The 12,511-nt window shown below is 37.0% G+C and overlaps 1 protein-coding gene across 2 annotated transcripts in view; it reads right to left on the minus strand.

Annotated features, from left to right (window-relative positions):
• LOC110854374 (protogenin) overlaps nucleotides 1–12,511 on the minus strand; it is a 47,363-nt gene that overhangs the window by 18,803 nt on the left and 16,049 nt on the right. The window contains exons 1-3 of one of the 2 annotated variants that reach the window (XM_035855089.1): nucleotides 11,981–12,130; nucleotides 11,263–11,417; nucleotides 10,914–11,178 (exon numbers count right to left, since the gene is read on the minus strand). In XM_035855089.1, the coding sequence (XP_035710982.1) occupies nucleotides 10,914–11,121 (208 nt within the window). In that variant the 5' untranslated portion in view covers nucleotides 11,122–11,178; nucleotides 11,263–11,417; nucleotides 11,981–12,130. Of the gene's footprint in view, nucleotides 1–10,913; nucleotides 11,179–11,262; nucleotides 11,418–11,980; nucleotides 12,131–12,511 lie in introns of those variants that run through there. The other variant, XM_035855088.1, reaches the window with a different exon arrangement.

The raw sequence follows: 12,511 nt of genomic DNA on the forward strand, positions 1-12,511 counted from the left end.
CCAATTTTTTTGCGCATACCTGATCATTCTCTCCAGGTCTACCAATTGCTATATAGCAGACTATACTCATTCCTTTATGTAAGTATTTTATAACGTAGGATGGATTACCACTACCAAGCCGCTAGGTAGTTATTTAGTAGTACCAGTCACCCACGATTATCATACACGAGATCATACAAACTACCAATGTTGCCAACCACATGTTTATATCGACAGAGAGATGTTAATGAAATTTTGATATAATCCTTTACCACTCTCTGCCGTTATTACGTAACAAACACACACACACAAAGTTTAATAGTTAGACACTGCCAGACATTTGCAAATTCAAAGCTGTGAGACTAATTCGTAATCACCAACGGAGAAGCAAAAAATAATAATTTTTACAGCAGATGTATGCACATATGCAGCATGTATTCACCACAACATACATAAGTTGAATCATTTTATATCATTTTGCACTCGCTTGATTGGGGTTGTACGTATGGCATAGTGCCGTTTTGCAGCAGCATTGTTATGGATGGAGCGGAACACACACACGACACCAATAATGTGATCAGCCCATTATTGGGTACCGGGAGAAAGCAGAGGAGAAAATCGCTGTAGGAAAGAAAGCGAGCACAAAGGATTTCCCCCTCCCCCTTTTCCTTTTAGATGGCATGTTTTATTTTACATATATTCTTCTTCACCATCACCACTACCACCACGTGAGCCAATTGCTCAGGCTTGGTTGGTACGTACGTACGTTTGTGTTTGCACATCTTCAAAATTCGAAGGCCACCTTGGGTCGGTACACTAAAAATGGTAAAATCTACACGAGCGACGAGTCACCGAAACGTAGGAACATATAGGAAAAAGCGAGCTACTGGGAGGCAGATGAAGCAAAGGAGAGCATTCATGAGGGAAAATTGGACGGTTGGTTGGCTGAGGACTTCTGGAGGAGAAAGAGGAGGAGGGATCAAATCGCGAATATTTTGCTCACAAGACTAGCGTGCATGTCGTCGTCGTCGTCGTGAATGCTGTTTGAGTTGCTGAACCGAACCCCTTTCACCACCACTTTTGCTACTCTCGGGCTACGTATGTAATACCATTGAGACGCTTGCTCATCATTTATATGGGGGAGGTTCTCTCCTGGTTGGTCGAGTTGGTTTACTACGAAAGATTTTACAACCCACTCACTCACTCGGCTTACTACTACTTACTACATTTCACACACACAATGCAACATCTACGTTCATTCATCTTCGGGTCGATCAATGGTTTGTTCAACTTTCGGCCCTCCCTCTCTCCTCTGTCCGCTCTAGTTTCGCATGGCAAGAAGAACATGACAGCACCATTAGGGCAGCAAGTTGGATTAAAAAGCGAAAAACTAGATGTTGCAGGAAATAAAATTTCAGGGAAAAATCTGTCTGTCGCGAGAAAGTGTATTTTTCAAGATGAGCAGAGACCGAAAGTCATACGAGGAATGCTGGACTAAATGGTAGTTTTATGCAAGTTTAATGGGTCTGAGACAGGATTATTAGTAAGGGCAGTTGATGCTATGGCTGAAAAGCTTCAGTGGAATTAGTACGAGCACATTGTTTTATGTAACAACAGTTATATGTTGGAGGGTGCGAGAAGAAAATGGATGTTACTAATAGGAGCGACTAAAGTGTTTAAGTTTTAGTTCAGTTTAAGTAGTCCCCAGAGGAAAAATACTTAAAATGGACCTTCATACATCTTTAACTAGAAAGGAAAATAACAAACAGTTACGAAATAAAAAGCTTACAGTGTGGACTTGATGTAGCCCGAGCTAGTTATTTTCTTCGTAACTTGTAAAACCGTGGGGGTAACCCTCTTGGGTCCCCGGACCAATATGTTATAAAACTTGCGTCATTATTGCAATCAATTTTTCCTTTATAAACTTTCAGCTTTTGCTAACTAAATCTACAAAATTGTATGGAGCATCTTGTTAGCTTCTCTTGGCAAAAAATTACTTCATATTCGTAAATCTGAGATACTTCCTAAAAAATGTAAGATATCTTTGAACACATCCAAAGACTTTCCGTTCATTTTAAGGCCAAGTTGGTCAAAACAGAGACTGACAGACATGACGGGTCCATAAGCCCTAACTCGGACTCAAAATGCATATTTTCGGAATTGTTCAGTCACAGGAAGTAAATTTTAGGCTGCTATGCAGTCTTGGGAAAGAAAAGTTACAACTGCACCACTTATACGAGATTTATGTACATACAGAAATACCATAAGTGCAATAACAAAATCGTCATTTTTATGCTTGAATTTAATTAATTTCTCCCCAAGTAGTTGTATAGCAAAGTATAATATATCAATTGAGGGGTTTTCAAGAAGGCATTAACTAAAATCTACTTTCACACACCATTGAACCACATCACCAATAAAACTTGAGTCAAGTAATTTAACGGAGAAAGTGAATAGTGTTAAAAAAATACATGGTAAAAGAAGTGTGTACATGTAATAGCATCATAATTCACAACAATCTGACTCAATTATAGTGAATTCCAACATGTAACTAGAAAACAAAACAAATTACTCTTCAGATTTCAGAAATATGAACACATATCTGACATCATGTGTTACAGGGGACGCAAGAAGGACGCGATTTCGTGTGTGCATGTAACATTGTTGGTCGCATTTCCTAAAACATACATATTTCAGCAGCATCTCGTCGTCGCGACTATGATTTAACTGCTACAAGTTGACTCTTGAATGAACTCCAACTCCAATGAGTCTCAAATTAACATCAGTCTTGCTCCCTGTTAAGAAGATTTCTTGCCAGTACTGCACCAACCAAGCAATGAACTTACTTACTTATTCTGCAATTCTGTTGTTTCCTACTTTCAACTTTGCTCTTGCTACACGACCGTCATTCCTCGTCGCCATTCGTCATTCCATCGGTCGTGGGTTTCTCACCCAACTTAAAACTGTACTTAAAAAGATAAATGAGTGAATCTATGGTTCGCCACACAAAGAAAAACAGTACCGATCCTCCTTTTAGTGTTTAGAAATTGGAAGAGAACTTTTGTTCAACGATAGTTTTTCGCTCGCCTATGTATTCCCTGAGAATGGAGGGAGGATGCATAGAAGAACTTTGAAAAGTATGTGGTGCTGAAGATTCTGGAGGTTGAACAAAAATGTGTAGAATACAAATTAGAAGACAAGGCTGACACTGCATCGTTCAACACTATGTAATACGTGATCTCAATATGATGAGAAGAAGTAAAAATACCATGTTGTTGCAAATTGCAAAAAAAAATATATTACTTTTGGATGAATAACTCGATTTAAATTTCACTATTCTGTAAAGTAATAAAACTAATTAGGAAACGCATGAAGAAAAAGAAAGGCATAGACGATGATAACAAATTTGACTTTTTCTTTTTAGTCAACCTTACATAGATCGGTTATTGTCGTCATCAGGACATTCTACAGAACTTTGTTAACTTTCTGATTCTTAGTATAATGTCTCATTTCCACAACCCTAGCCGTCAAACTTATTGTGCGCATTTCACTTTGTAGTTGCACTTGTGTATGTAGAGGTTAAAATCATCTTACGTACTCTAAGATTTATATAAAAAAAATATAAATGATTTGAAGGCCACATAAAATGATAACATTTTGTTATTTCCAACAAGCCAGCAAACTACTTATTCTATTCATCTTATATAATAAAATACCTACTCGTAAACCTCGCCACTTCCTTCGGACAAAGTTTTAATGATTTTTTTCCTTATGCAGTGTAGTAGTGTGTATGTTCATCAGTAAAAAGATGCCATCATACATACATACGACTACATACATACCACCATCACGACGATTGAGCGAGTAGTATCCCATTCTGCTAAACAATGAGCACTTTATGTGAAATAAAAACACTAAGGAAGAATTATTGTAGAGTAAGCAAAACATATAAAATATGATGTAAAATGTAGTAAAAAGATGGCAAGACGTTTTGATTTGATTTGGCAGTGCCTCGAGTCATTCTTCTTCTCCAAAAGGGAGGAGAGTTGTCTAGAACATTACTTTCGATACGGATAGGAAACAAGAGGAGAAGAAGAAGAAATGGAATGAGAGCTACAATAACATACCGGTTATAATGGAGAGTTTGTATTTTGTGCCTATTTCTATTCCCCATCCATTTTGTGCTGTTGTTTTCTGTTACGAATTGTCATTGTCAACTACAGTAATTTATGTACAAGCTGAGTTGACAAAGGCAAAGTTATGGTCGTGGTGTTAAAAAAACGGGAGGCGAAAAAGTCGACATTGTTTGTAGAGTGAAAAGAGAGAGAAAAAGTTTAATTTCGGGGCGACAACGTTAACGAGTTATATCTGTTACGTTTTTAGTATTACATACAATCCATAGCGAAACTAATGATGATACATTTTTCTTTGAATTCCCACGTATTTTATTCAACTCTTTTTCAACAACTACAACAAAATGGGACTTGTTCTCATTAAACTCGGATTTAGTTTAGCGCGTCGTACAACGCATTTTTAAAGCACATTTCGTTAGTAACCGCGACAGAAGTTTCAGCGTCAAAACCACGTGCCCACAAGTTAAGAGGGGAGCGCGGTTGTAATTTAATTTGAATGTGGACCCATCAAAAGTGAAACGGGGTTTAGGCAGCATGTAAAAGAAACGCTTTGTAAAAATGGTTTTACTTTTAAAGAACCATTTAAATGCAATTTCCTCTTTGTCACTCATCACCGCTATGATGAAGCAGGAGAAGAATATCCATACATACGCTTTAAATAAACATATTACCACATTCCTTTGGTGACTCAACTTTGGAAGAAGCTGGATAAACAGGACGCTAATAAAACAGAGACACCTTGAAGTAAATGTTGTCATTATCGTATCATAATTGGACTGAGATTCCATCCTAATTCATGATTATGAAATATTTCAAAACAAAACAATAACAAATATGCAATAAAGAAAGACAACTTTGTTCTGACCAGAGAACAGATGCCTTCAAAACGTGTGCAGCCAAATGCATGAGCTATGCTTGGCAAGCTTTTAAACATCAAATCTGCCAATCTGATCAAATTTTATAATGCTTCTTCATTTTATTTCATTTTTATTATTCCTTGAAAGCAAAGAGATGGTAGAATAATAAGATAAATAGTCTCCGTTCGGGCAATTACGGGTTGAGTTAATTGGTCCAATGATTATTATGATGACGACGAGAACGGGAAGTTGAATTCTTTCCTTCGCAATTTACTTACTTTAGGACATTCATATGCTCTTAACAGTTTTATGACTCGCTTAATAAGACCGGGATTCTACTGAACAACACAACAACACAAAGTCATGGAGTTGATTACTAGAGGCAGAGGCAGGGTAAAAAAGATGCAACAAGACTCCCCTCTTTCTCTGTTGTCTACTTTTAAAAAAGTACAAGTTGATACCTTATCACCTTGGGATAGTTAACTCGTTTTATCGGAAACTTCAGACACGTCGGTTGACTAAACATGCATACATACGTACTTACGTATGTATATTATTATGCTGTGCTCCTGTGTGATGAAGAGGCTTAGGTACAAGTTTAATGAATGGATTGTTTTCCCGGTTATCTTTCAGTGTAAAAAATATTTTATCAATCGTAGACAACGGAGTACTTTATCTGTCTTTATGACCATAGTAAAAAGTAGAAGAAAATAAATAAGTTTGAATGAAGAGGTTAACATAATAATATTGTATAATCATTTTTCTCGTTCTTATTTTTTAAATCAGGTAACGGGCTCAGGTACAATATGGATTTGTCTGTTGTTAATAATACATTTGGAGACACAGGACTTCCGTCATCCGTAATGCCTATTTCAAGAGGAAGACAAAAAGAACCGTCGCAGGATGACGAGCTCTATTTACTACTGGACAGAAAAAGTTATAAAGTTGGCCCGATGCGCTATAGCCTTGTTTTGAACTCATTTCGCAACGCAACAAACAAAAATGTGCGCATCAATAGCTTATGTCATGTCGTCCTCTCTTTTGTGTGTAGCAAAACCTTTCACTTTTTCAACGCACCAGATTCCGTGCAGATAAATATTCTTTTCCTTCACTTATGTTTCAATTCCTCCTATTATTTTAACTGCTAACAAGCAAAAAGCGTCCAAAATTTTCAATTGTATCTTTTTAAAATTGCTAATTTGTCAATTAACTTTAAGTAAATATATAAAATTGGTTCATTATGAGGGTATGCAACCTTGTATGTATCTGATAATTTGGAGATTATACTGTAAAGTTGGCACGAGGTTAGAGGTTAAGAGACGGCGTACACATCATCAAAACAAACGTCGTCACGACATGCGATTTACAGAAATATATTATTATTGAATGATGAGAAGCTGCATAGTACATATGAAATGAAATTGGACACAAGTGAATATTCCTGTACCAATGGTGCATGTAGTCTCCATCCACTCCAGAAAATTGAAAAACGTAATGACAGCTCCAGTGTACAATTTAACAAAACGTTGTTATAATAATAATCGTGTTGAAAAGACCTCCGGTGACCGGATGCAAAAACTTAAAATTATAAACTTCCCCAACAAAACATGAAAGCTCATTTCCAGTTGACTAAAGCCATGTAGATGGATTATTTGGACATTATTTAACACAATTCCGCCTACTCTCTCCTCTAGTCTCCCACCCCATGCCACACACATGCATAAATGCTGGAATGGGATGAAGTACACACTTCCCAAATCAATTGAATCCACGTCAGCATAAAAAAAACTGTTACTCTCTCGCTGTATTCATCTGTAGCTACACTTTCAAGCTATTAATCAAGTCAGAATTTAACTCGCGAATGCGAATACCACACACATACAAACAACTTTTGTCTAAACTTTCATAATATTGAGTCATATTCCTCTCCTGCCTACTCTTTTGATACAATTGCTGATACCACGTGACACGTATGCATGTTGTAGGTCTTATCATTTTTGTGCTAATGAGAAAGCAAAATTCGCATCCAGACATGCCTACGTGAATCGGAATCTGTGAGAATGGTGTGAGTAAAGAGCGTTAAAAAAATAAATTTTTACTTTTATGCATCAGCGCCACTGCTGCTGCTGCTAGTCAAGGAAAAGAGTGCATGTGCCCATTCATGCCTGTGGATGTATGAATGAAATTAACGAGTATTTAGGTATTGGTAGGAAAACCAGCCCTTGAAAAATGAGATACACACAAGAGCCAGCAAGGCATATATGTATGAAAACAATGATAACAAAGGAAACTGCGTATTAGATGAGTTGTTTGTTGGACGTTCCAACAACTACTTCTTCCAACCAACAAACTACCTTTTCAACAAACTCGTTTTTGGATTGCATTCACTGAATACTACTGAATTTATCTGGCAGTGTATCACAAATAAGTTAGTACATGGTTTTGCCGTCCGTGAAACTGATTTCAGCCATTCAAATATTACGGAATTCTCACCACTTGAATTTACACAATAAAGCTGCTTCCCTCCCGAAAACACAAATGAACGAGCATTGCATTACAGACGTATGCATTTTATAAATACCAGCACATCATTCTCACATGACATTATTCATGAAATCTGTCTGAGCGCATGCATTCCATAACACCCAATCAATCAACATAGCCAAGTTATTAGAATTCGAAACTATTAGTGTAAAGTTATGCGTGCATATGTAAAACTACTAATCCTTAAGGCGGATGAGATCCCAGACCATCATCATTGTCAGGAAACTTCTCAATTCTCAACCAAATTTCACCTCGAACTTGAAGAATTTTGATTGACATGACGAACTATAATTCAAGAAGGTTTCAACAAAATGTGAGCGAATAGTATATTCAGTGTGTGCATGATGAGAGAGAGCATGACAAGAGCAAGAAAAAGAGAGGAACCCCCACCATCACAACACAACGCCGACTGTGTGGTTATGATGGATTGACAAGTGATGATGAGACTTTGAAAATAATCGTATGTTATGCATATGCAATCATTATTATAAAGCCACAAACGAACGAATGCGTGAAAATCCAAAGCAATTTCCATCACATGCACACATTCCGTTCGAATAAACTCCAGCAACGGGTATAACAAAGTGACGGAAGCCAAGTCCTTAGAATTCTGCATTGCATAATATGTATCAGATTTTCGATATGCATCATGTGCTTGAAATTTTACGCCCACACCATTCGGTATTTTTGACTTTTGACCTCGTCTAAATGATCTCCAGGCAGACGTACGTCGAAATGATAGTGATTTCTGAAATCCTCATCCTAAATAACGTCCAAACCCGTCAAAATAAAACAATACTAAAAAAATGATTCGTTCTAAAGTTATCGTTATCGTGCTGACAGACTGACGGACAAATCGATCGCAATAAGTTGCATCACTCCTTTCCGTTACATAATAACAAAATCAGTCATATTATATTTGTAACAACAACTTCAGCTCAACTTTACTGACGTATGTAAGTACATTGCTCACCCACAATTAACCAATTTAAATAATTCCAGGCATAAAATTAAAATCTTGAAAATGCTCAAGTAGTCTAACACGGAGCAAAGTATGCTCCAGCATTTTAACGATAACAAACGCGCATACACAAATTTGATGTTTCCTAAAAAAACTAGCATTAGGATTATATTTTATTCTCCCTTATAACGTAATGCCTCGAAAATGAGCACAATTCCCTGAGCAGTATTTACAAAGTCACAACAACATGCATTCAATGATTCATTGCACTAACATGACAAACGAAGCGAATCCACTCTAAAACTGTCCGGGTTTTTAGATGGATGGGATGATACAACAATTCACTTTACCAAATGCAAAACCATTTTAGGCTCAGAGGATACTACACCTGGTTTTAATAAATAAATTCATCCATCTCTCCCAACCGACGAGATTGTACATACATGCTTACAAGGAGGTCTTTTAACTGAAACATGTTCACTCCTATAAGTAAAGACACCCACACACACGGTGAATAAAGTTACTCGTTTTACATAGATGAAGAATGTAAAATCCAGAATGTGTAGGTAGATTGGGTAGGCACACACTTAATTCTCATCATAAAATGTATAAGCTTTTCTCATTTAATTTTGGAAGAAAACCACCCAATGTAACTAACAACCGATACATGAGAAACTTTTTTTTTTGGCCGGATATCAACATTATTGCACGAGAGCAATCAAAACGTGTGTTGTATTGATTTAGGTGATACATCGCCCGAAACTGTTAGTCTTGGCATTGAACAAATCTCCACGGACGATATAGGAGACAACTAAATAAAGATCTATCTGAATTCTGAACCCAAATATACGTACAAAGACATGCACACATGCAACCATACCGTAATGTCACCCAGAACGATGTTAAGATGGTATCTTTTCTATCTTGGAAAAACTAACTTAAGTGGTCCATGAATCTATGAGTCCAAACAATCCCCCACCCATAGATACTCATGCATGGCTTGGCTTCAAGTATTAATGATAGCAGCACCAAGTTCCTTCCCTCTTCCCCATCACAACTAATACCAAGACCAACATTTCACCCAAAGAAACCCCCCTTTTCTATTTTTAAGCACTTGCTACACCGTAACACTCATTTGGTAAATAATCATTGTTTTCCTCCAACAGTAAAGTGCATTATCTAATCCAGCAAAAGGGTTGTTGGTATTTTCATTTTTTGTTTAGATTTCAACAAGATTTCTCTTAAGCTGAAATTCTAAAAATAAGTGAATGAATAATGACGATATTATTTTCAAAAGCCCAACGCAGTAAGGGAACACTTGTTAAGTGTGTGTGATGAAGTATAATGATAAGGTTCTCCCTGTCCAGTAGTACATATTACGCAAATGTGAGACGAAACAAATGAACGGTGTCGTTCCTGCTGCTGTATGTATAATAAAGTAAATAAATTCTTTCATCAAAATTGTAGAACGCAAGTCATTTCCCCTGATTTTGAGCTTGATGTATATTATTATTATTTAAGCTGTTGTGGGTCTTGTATGTGTGGTGTTATTTGTGTTGTTCGAGTTGGACAGCTATCGTGTTGGCGATGAGTGAACAACATCAGTACATACACATCCAACTTTTGTCTCCTTATTTTATGATTATTCATGGGTAGGTAGCTTTATAGAAAATGTAAATGTTTTCTGCTGTGTCATCATTTCAGTACAATTTTATTGGGGGTTAGAAGAACTACGATCAAGTTGCAAATAAGTATAGTGTATGTGTTTATAAAAATTGGCTAGATTTTCATGCACATGCACATGATCTTATAAACTCAACTAACTTGCTAGCCAAATATCTGAAAAGGTTTAACCTCTCATTTCATTTAAAATATGATGGCCCTCCTCTCTACAACTGAACCACGTCATATCAAACGCAAACCACGTTCGTGTCATACAACCAAGTTTTTCAATTAGACGTTCATCGCCTTACGTAACTTGACGCATTCCAATCTCATGGAATTTGTTGAGCAAACTTTAAAACAAAAGTAAAGATAAGAATTCGTAGGAAAATCCCGTGAAGAAACTAAACAACAAGTAGAAATCAGTGACAGGTAAAGCTTTCAGCGGCATATAATACCACATTGTGCAAACCATTATGTATTATGTACGTCTGTGTAAGTAAAGGGAAGGGAATGTCTTTTCCTGACTACGCAGTGAATGCAAAATCGAAATTAAACAGCTTTGGAATACCGACAAATGGACTTGAATAGAAAGACAATAAGACACTTCCCCTCATTAAAAAGTATGACGCCTGATGCTGCTACAGAGTCACGTGTTTGTTCAAGATTGCTCAATTTTGCATAGTACTTGCTTAGCACACTAAAATGAACCCCTCTGTCCTGTAGGAGTAGGATGCAATAAATATCTATAAAAGTAATGATGATATGTATACATACCTGCGACAGAAACGGTGATAACGGGACTGAAGACGACGCCAATCGCAGACTTGACAACGCACCGATATTCACCCTCGTCCGTGTAGTTTTTACCATGTCGGGGATACACACTGGAATCTAAAACACTTCTGGAGATGCCGATTTTATGAATAATTTTCTCAAAATGGAGATCCCCATCCTCTGTGATCTGGATTCTGGACGGTGGCATTTGTACATCAGCAGTGGTTGTAGGATTTTGAGGATTCAAGTCAAGTTTGGATCCATCCTGAGATAATCGACGTATGTAAGCATGACATGTCTCGATAAATATGGATATGCCATTACAGCTAAACTAAAATCTTCTTCTTACCTTTGCCCACCATAAATCGAGGACGCGAACGTCTCTCGAGATGATGATAGGACAGTGGAGTGTGAGTGGATGATTTTTTATAGCTAAGACATTTCTGGAGGTAAGGGGGAGTGCTTCCGGTACGGTGATACCTCCGTCGTCTATTGATTTGGCAGCTGGAAAACATAGAAATAAAAATAATTCAGTTATTAAACACATCTCTATCTCTTTAGGTAGTACAAAGTAGTAAAACTCGCATAAATCAACAACAATTAATGAACAAATCGTTAACACCACACCACGAAACAACATACGTTATTGGTTCGGCCATATCCTTTTAGAAACATACATACATTCAAACATACATACCATAACATACATAATCTCTCTCCTCAACAACATGATCAGCAAAATAGAGACGTTCAATATGTGCTTGCTCTTCTTCTTCTCTGGGGGTTGGCGAACCCACGGAGGAAAGAATGTAAAATGTGTGCAGTTGGTTGGTTAAATAGAAAAAAGTGATCCAGATTCGTTCGCCCGTTTGTTAGTTTCCCGTGTGATTTATTTCAGCAATTATAACACCATTCGTTCTCATTTATTGCCTTCGGTTGACACTTTATATATATACGTCTCAAATTCAATCAGCCAAAGCTAAACATGAGATTGCGATGAATTGCAATTATCTAGGGCGTATAAAAATGCGCTCTAAATACAATATTCTAAATTTAAATTAACTTACTTGATCAACATCCATCACATACAAGGAGTAATAAAGTGAAACTTAATATATGGATCCCTCTCTATCTATCTCTATCTCTCTGTCATGATATTATTGATGACAAACTGAAACAAACTCTTTGCGCGGAGATATATATGCAACTGGATTTCTCAAGGAGGAAGACGAGCAAATTCTTGGTCTTCTAATCCCACCAGGAGGATGAAGAAAAACATATTTCGATGATCAACATGCGATGCAGGACTGTTATTTGTTGCATGGGTGCTCGCTCTGCAACATATTGAAGACGCAAGAACGTGCAGCTGTATGTAAACAAGCTGCTTTGATTTATGGGTTGGGCAATTCTTGACAAATTGTGATAAAGTGAATGCAAACAGTCAAATTACTAACTCATCTACATTCGCTTCTTCGTCTTCTTCTTATAACGTATAAAAGAATAATAATATGGTTATAAGATTTATTCCACTCTATTCCAAATTCAGAAAAATCAGAATAAGAATTTCTTCATCGTAACCCTTGAAAGATGTGTAGGAG

Source organism: Folsomia candida, unplaced genomic scaffold (assembly GCF_002217175.1).
Source record: "Folsomia candida strain VU population unplaced genomic scaffold, ASM221717v1 Fcan01_Sc009, whole genome shotgun sequence".
Lineage (NCBI taxonomy): Eukaryota > Metazoa > Arthropoda > Collembola > Entomobryomorpha > Isotomidae > Folsomia > Folsomia candida.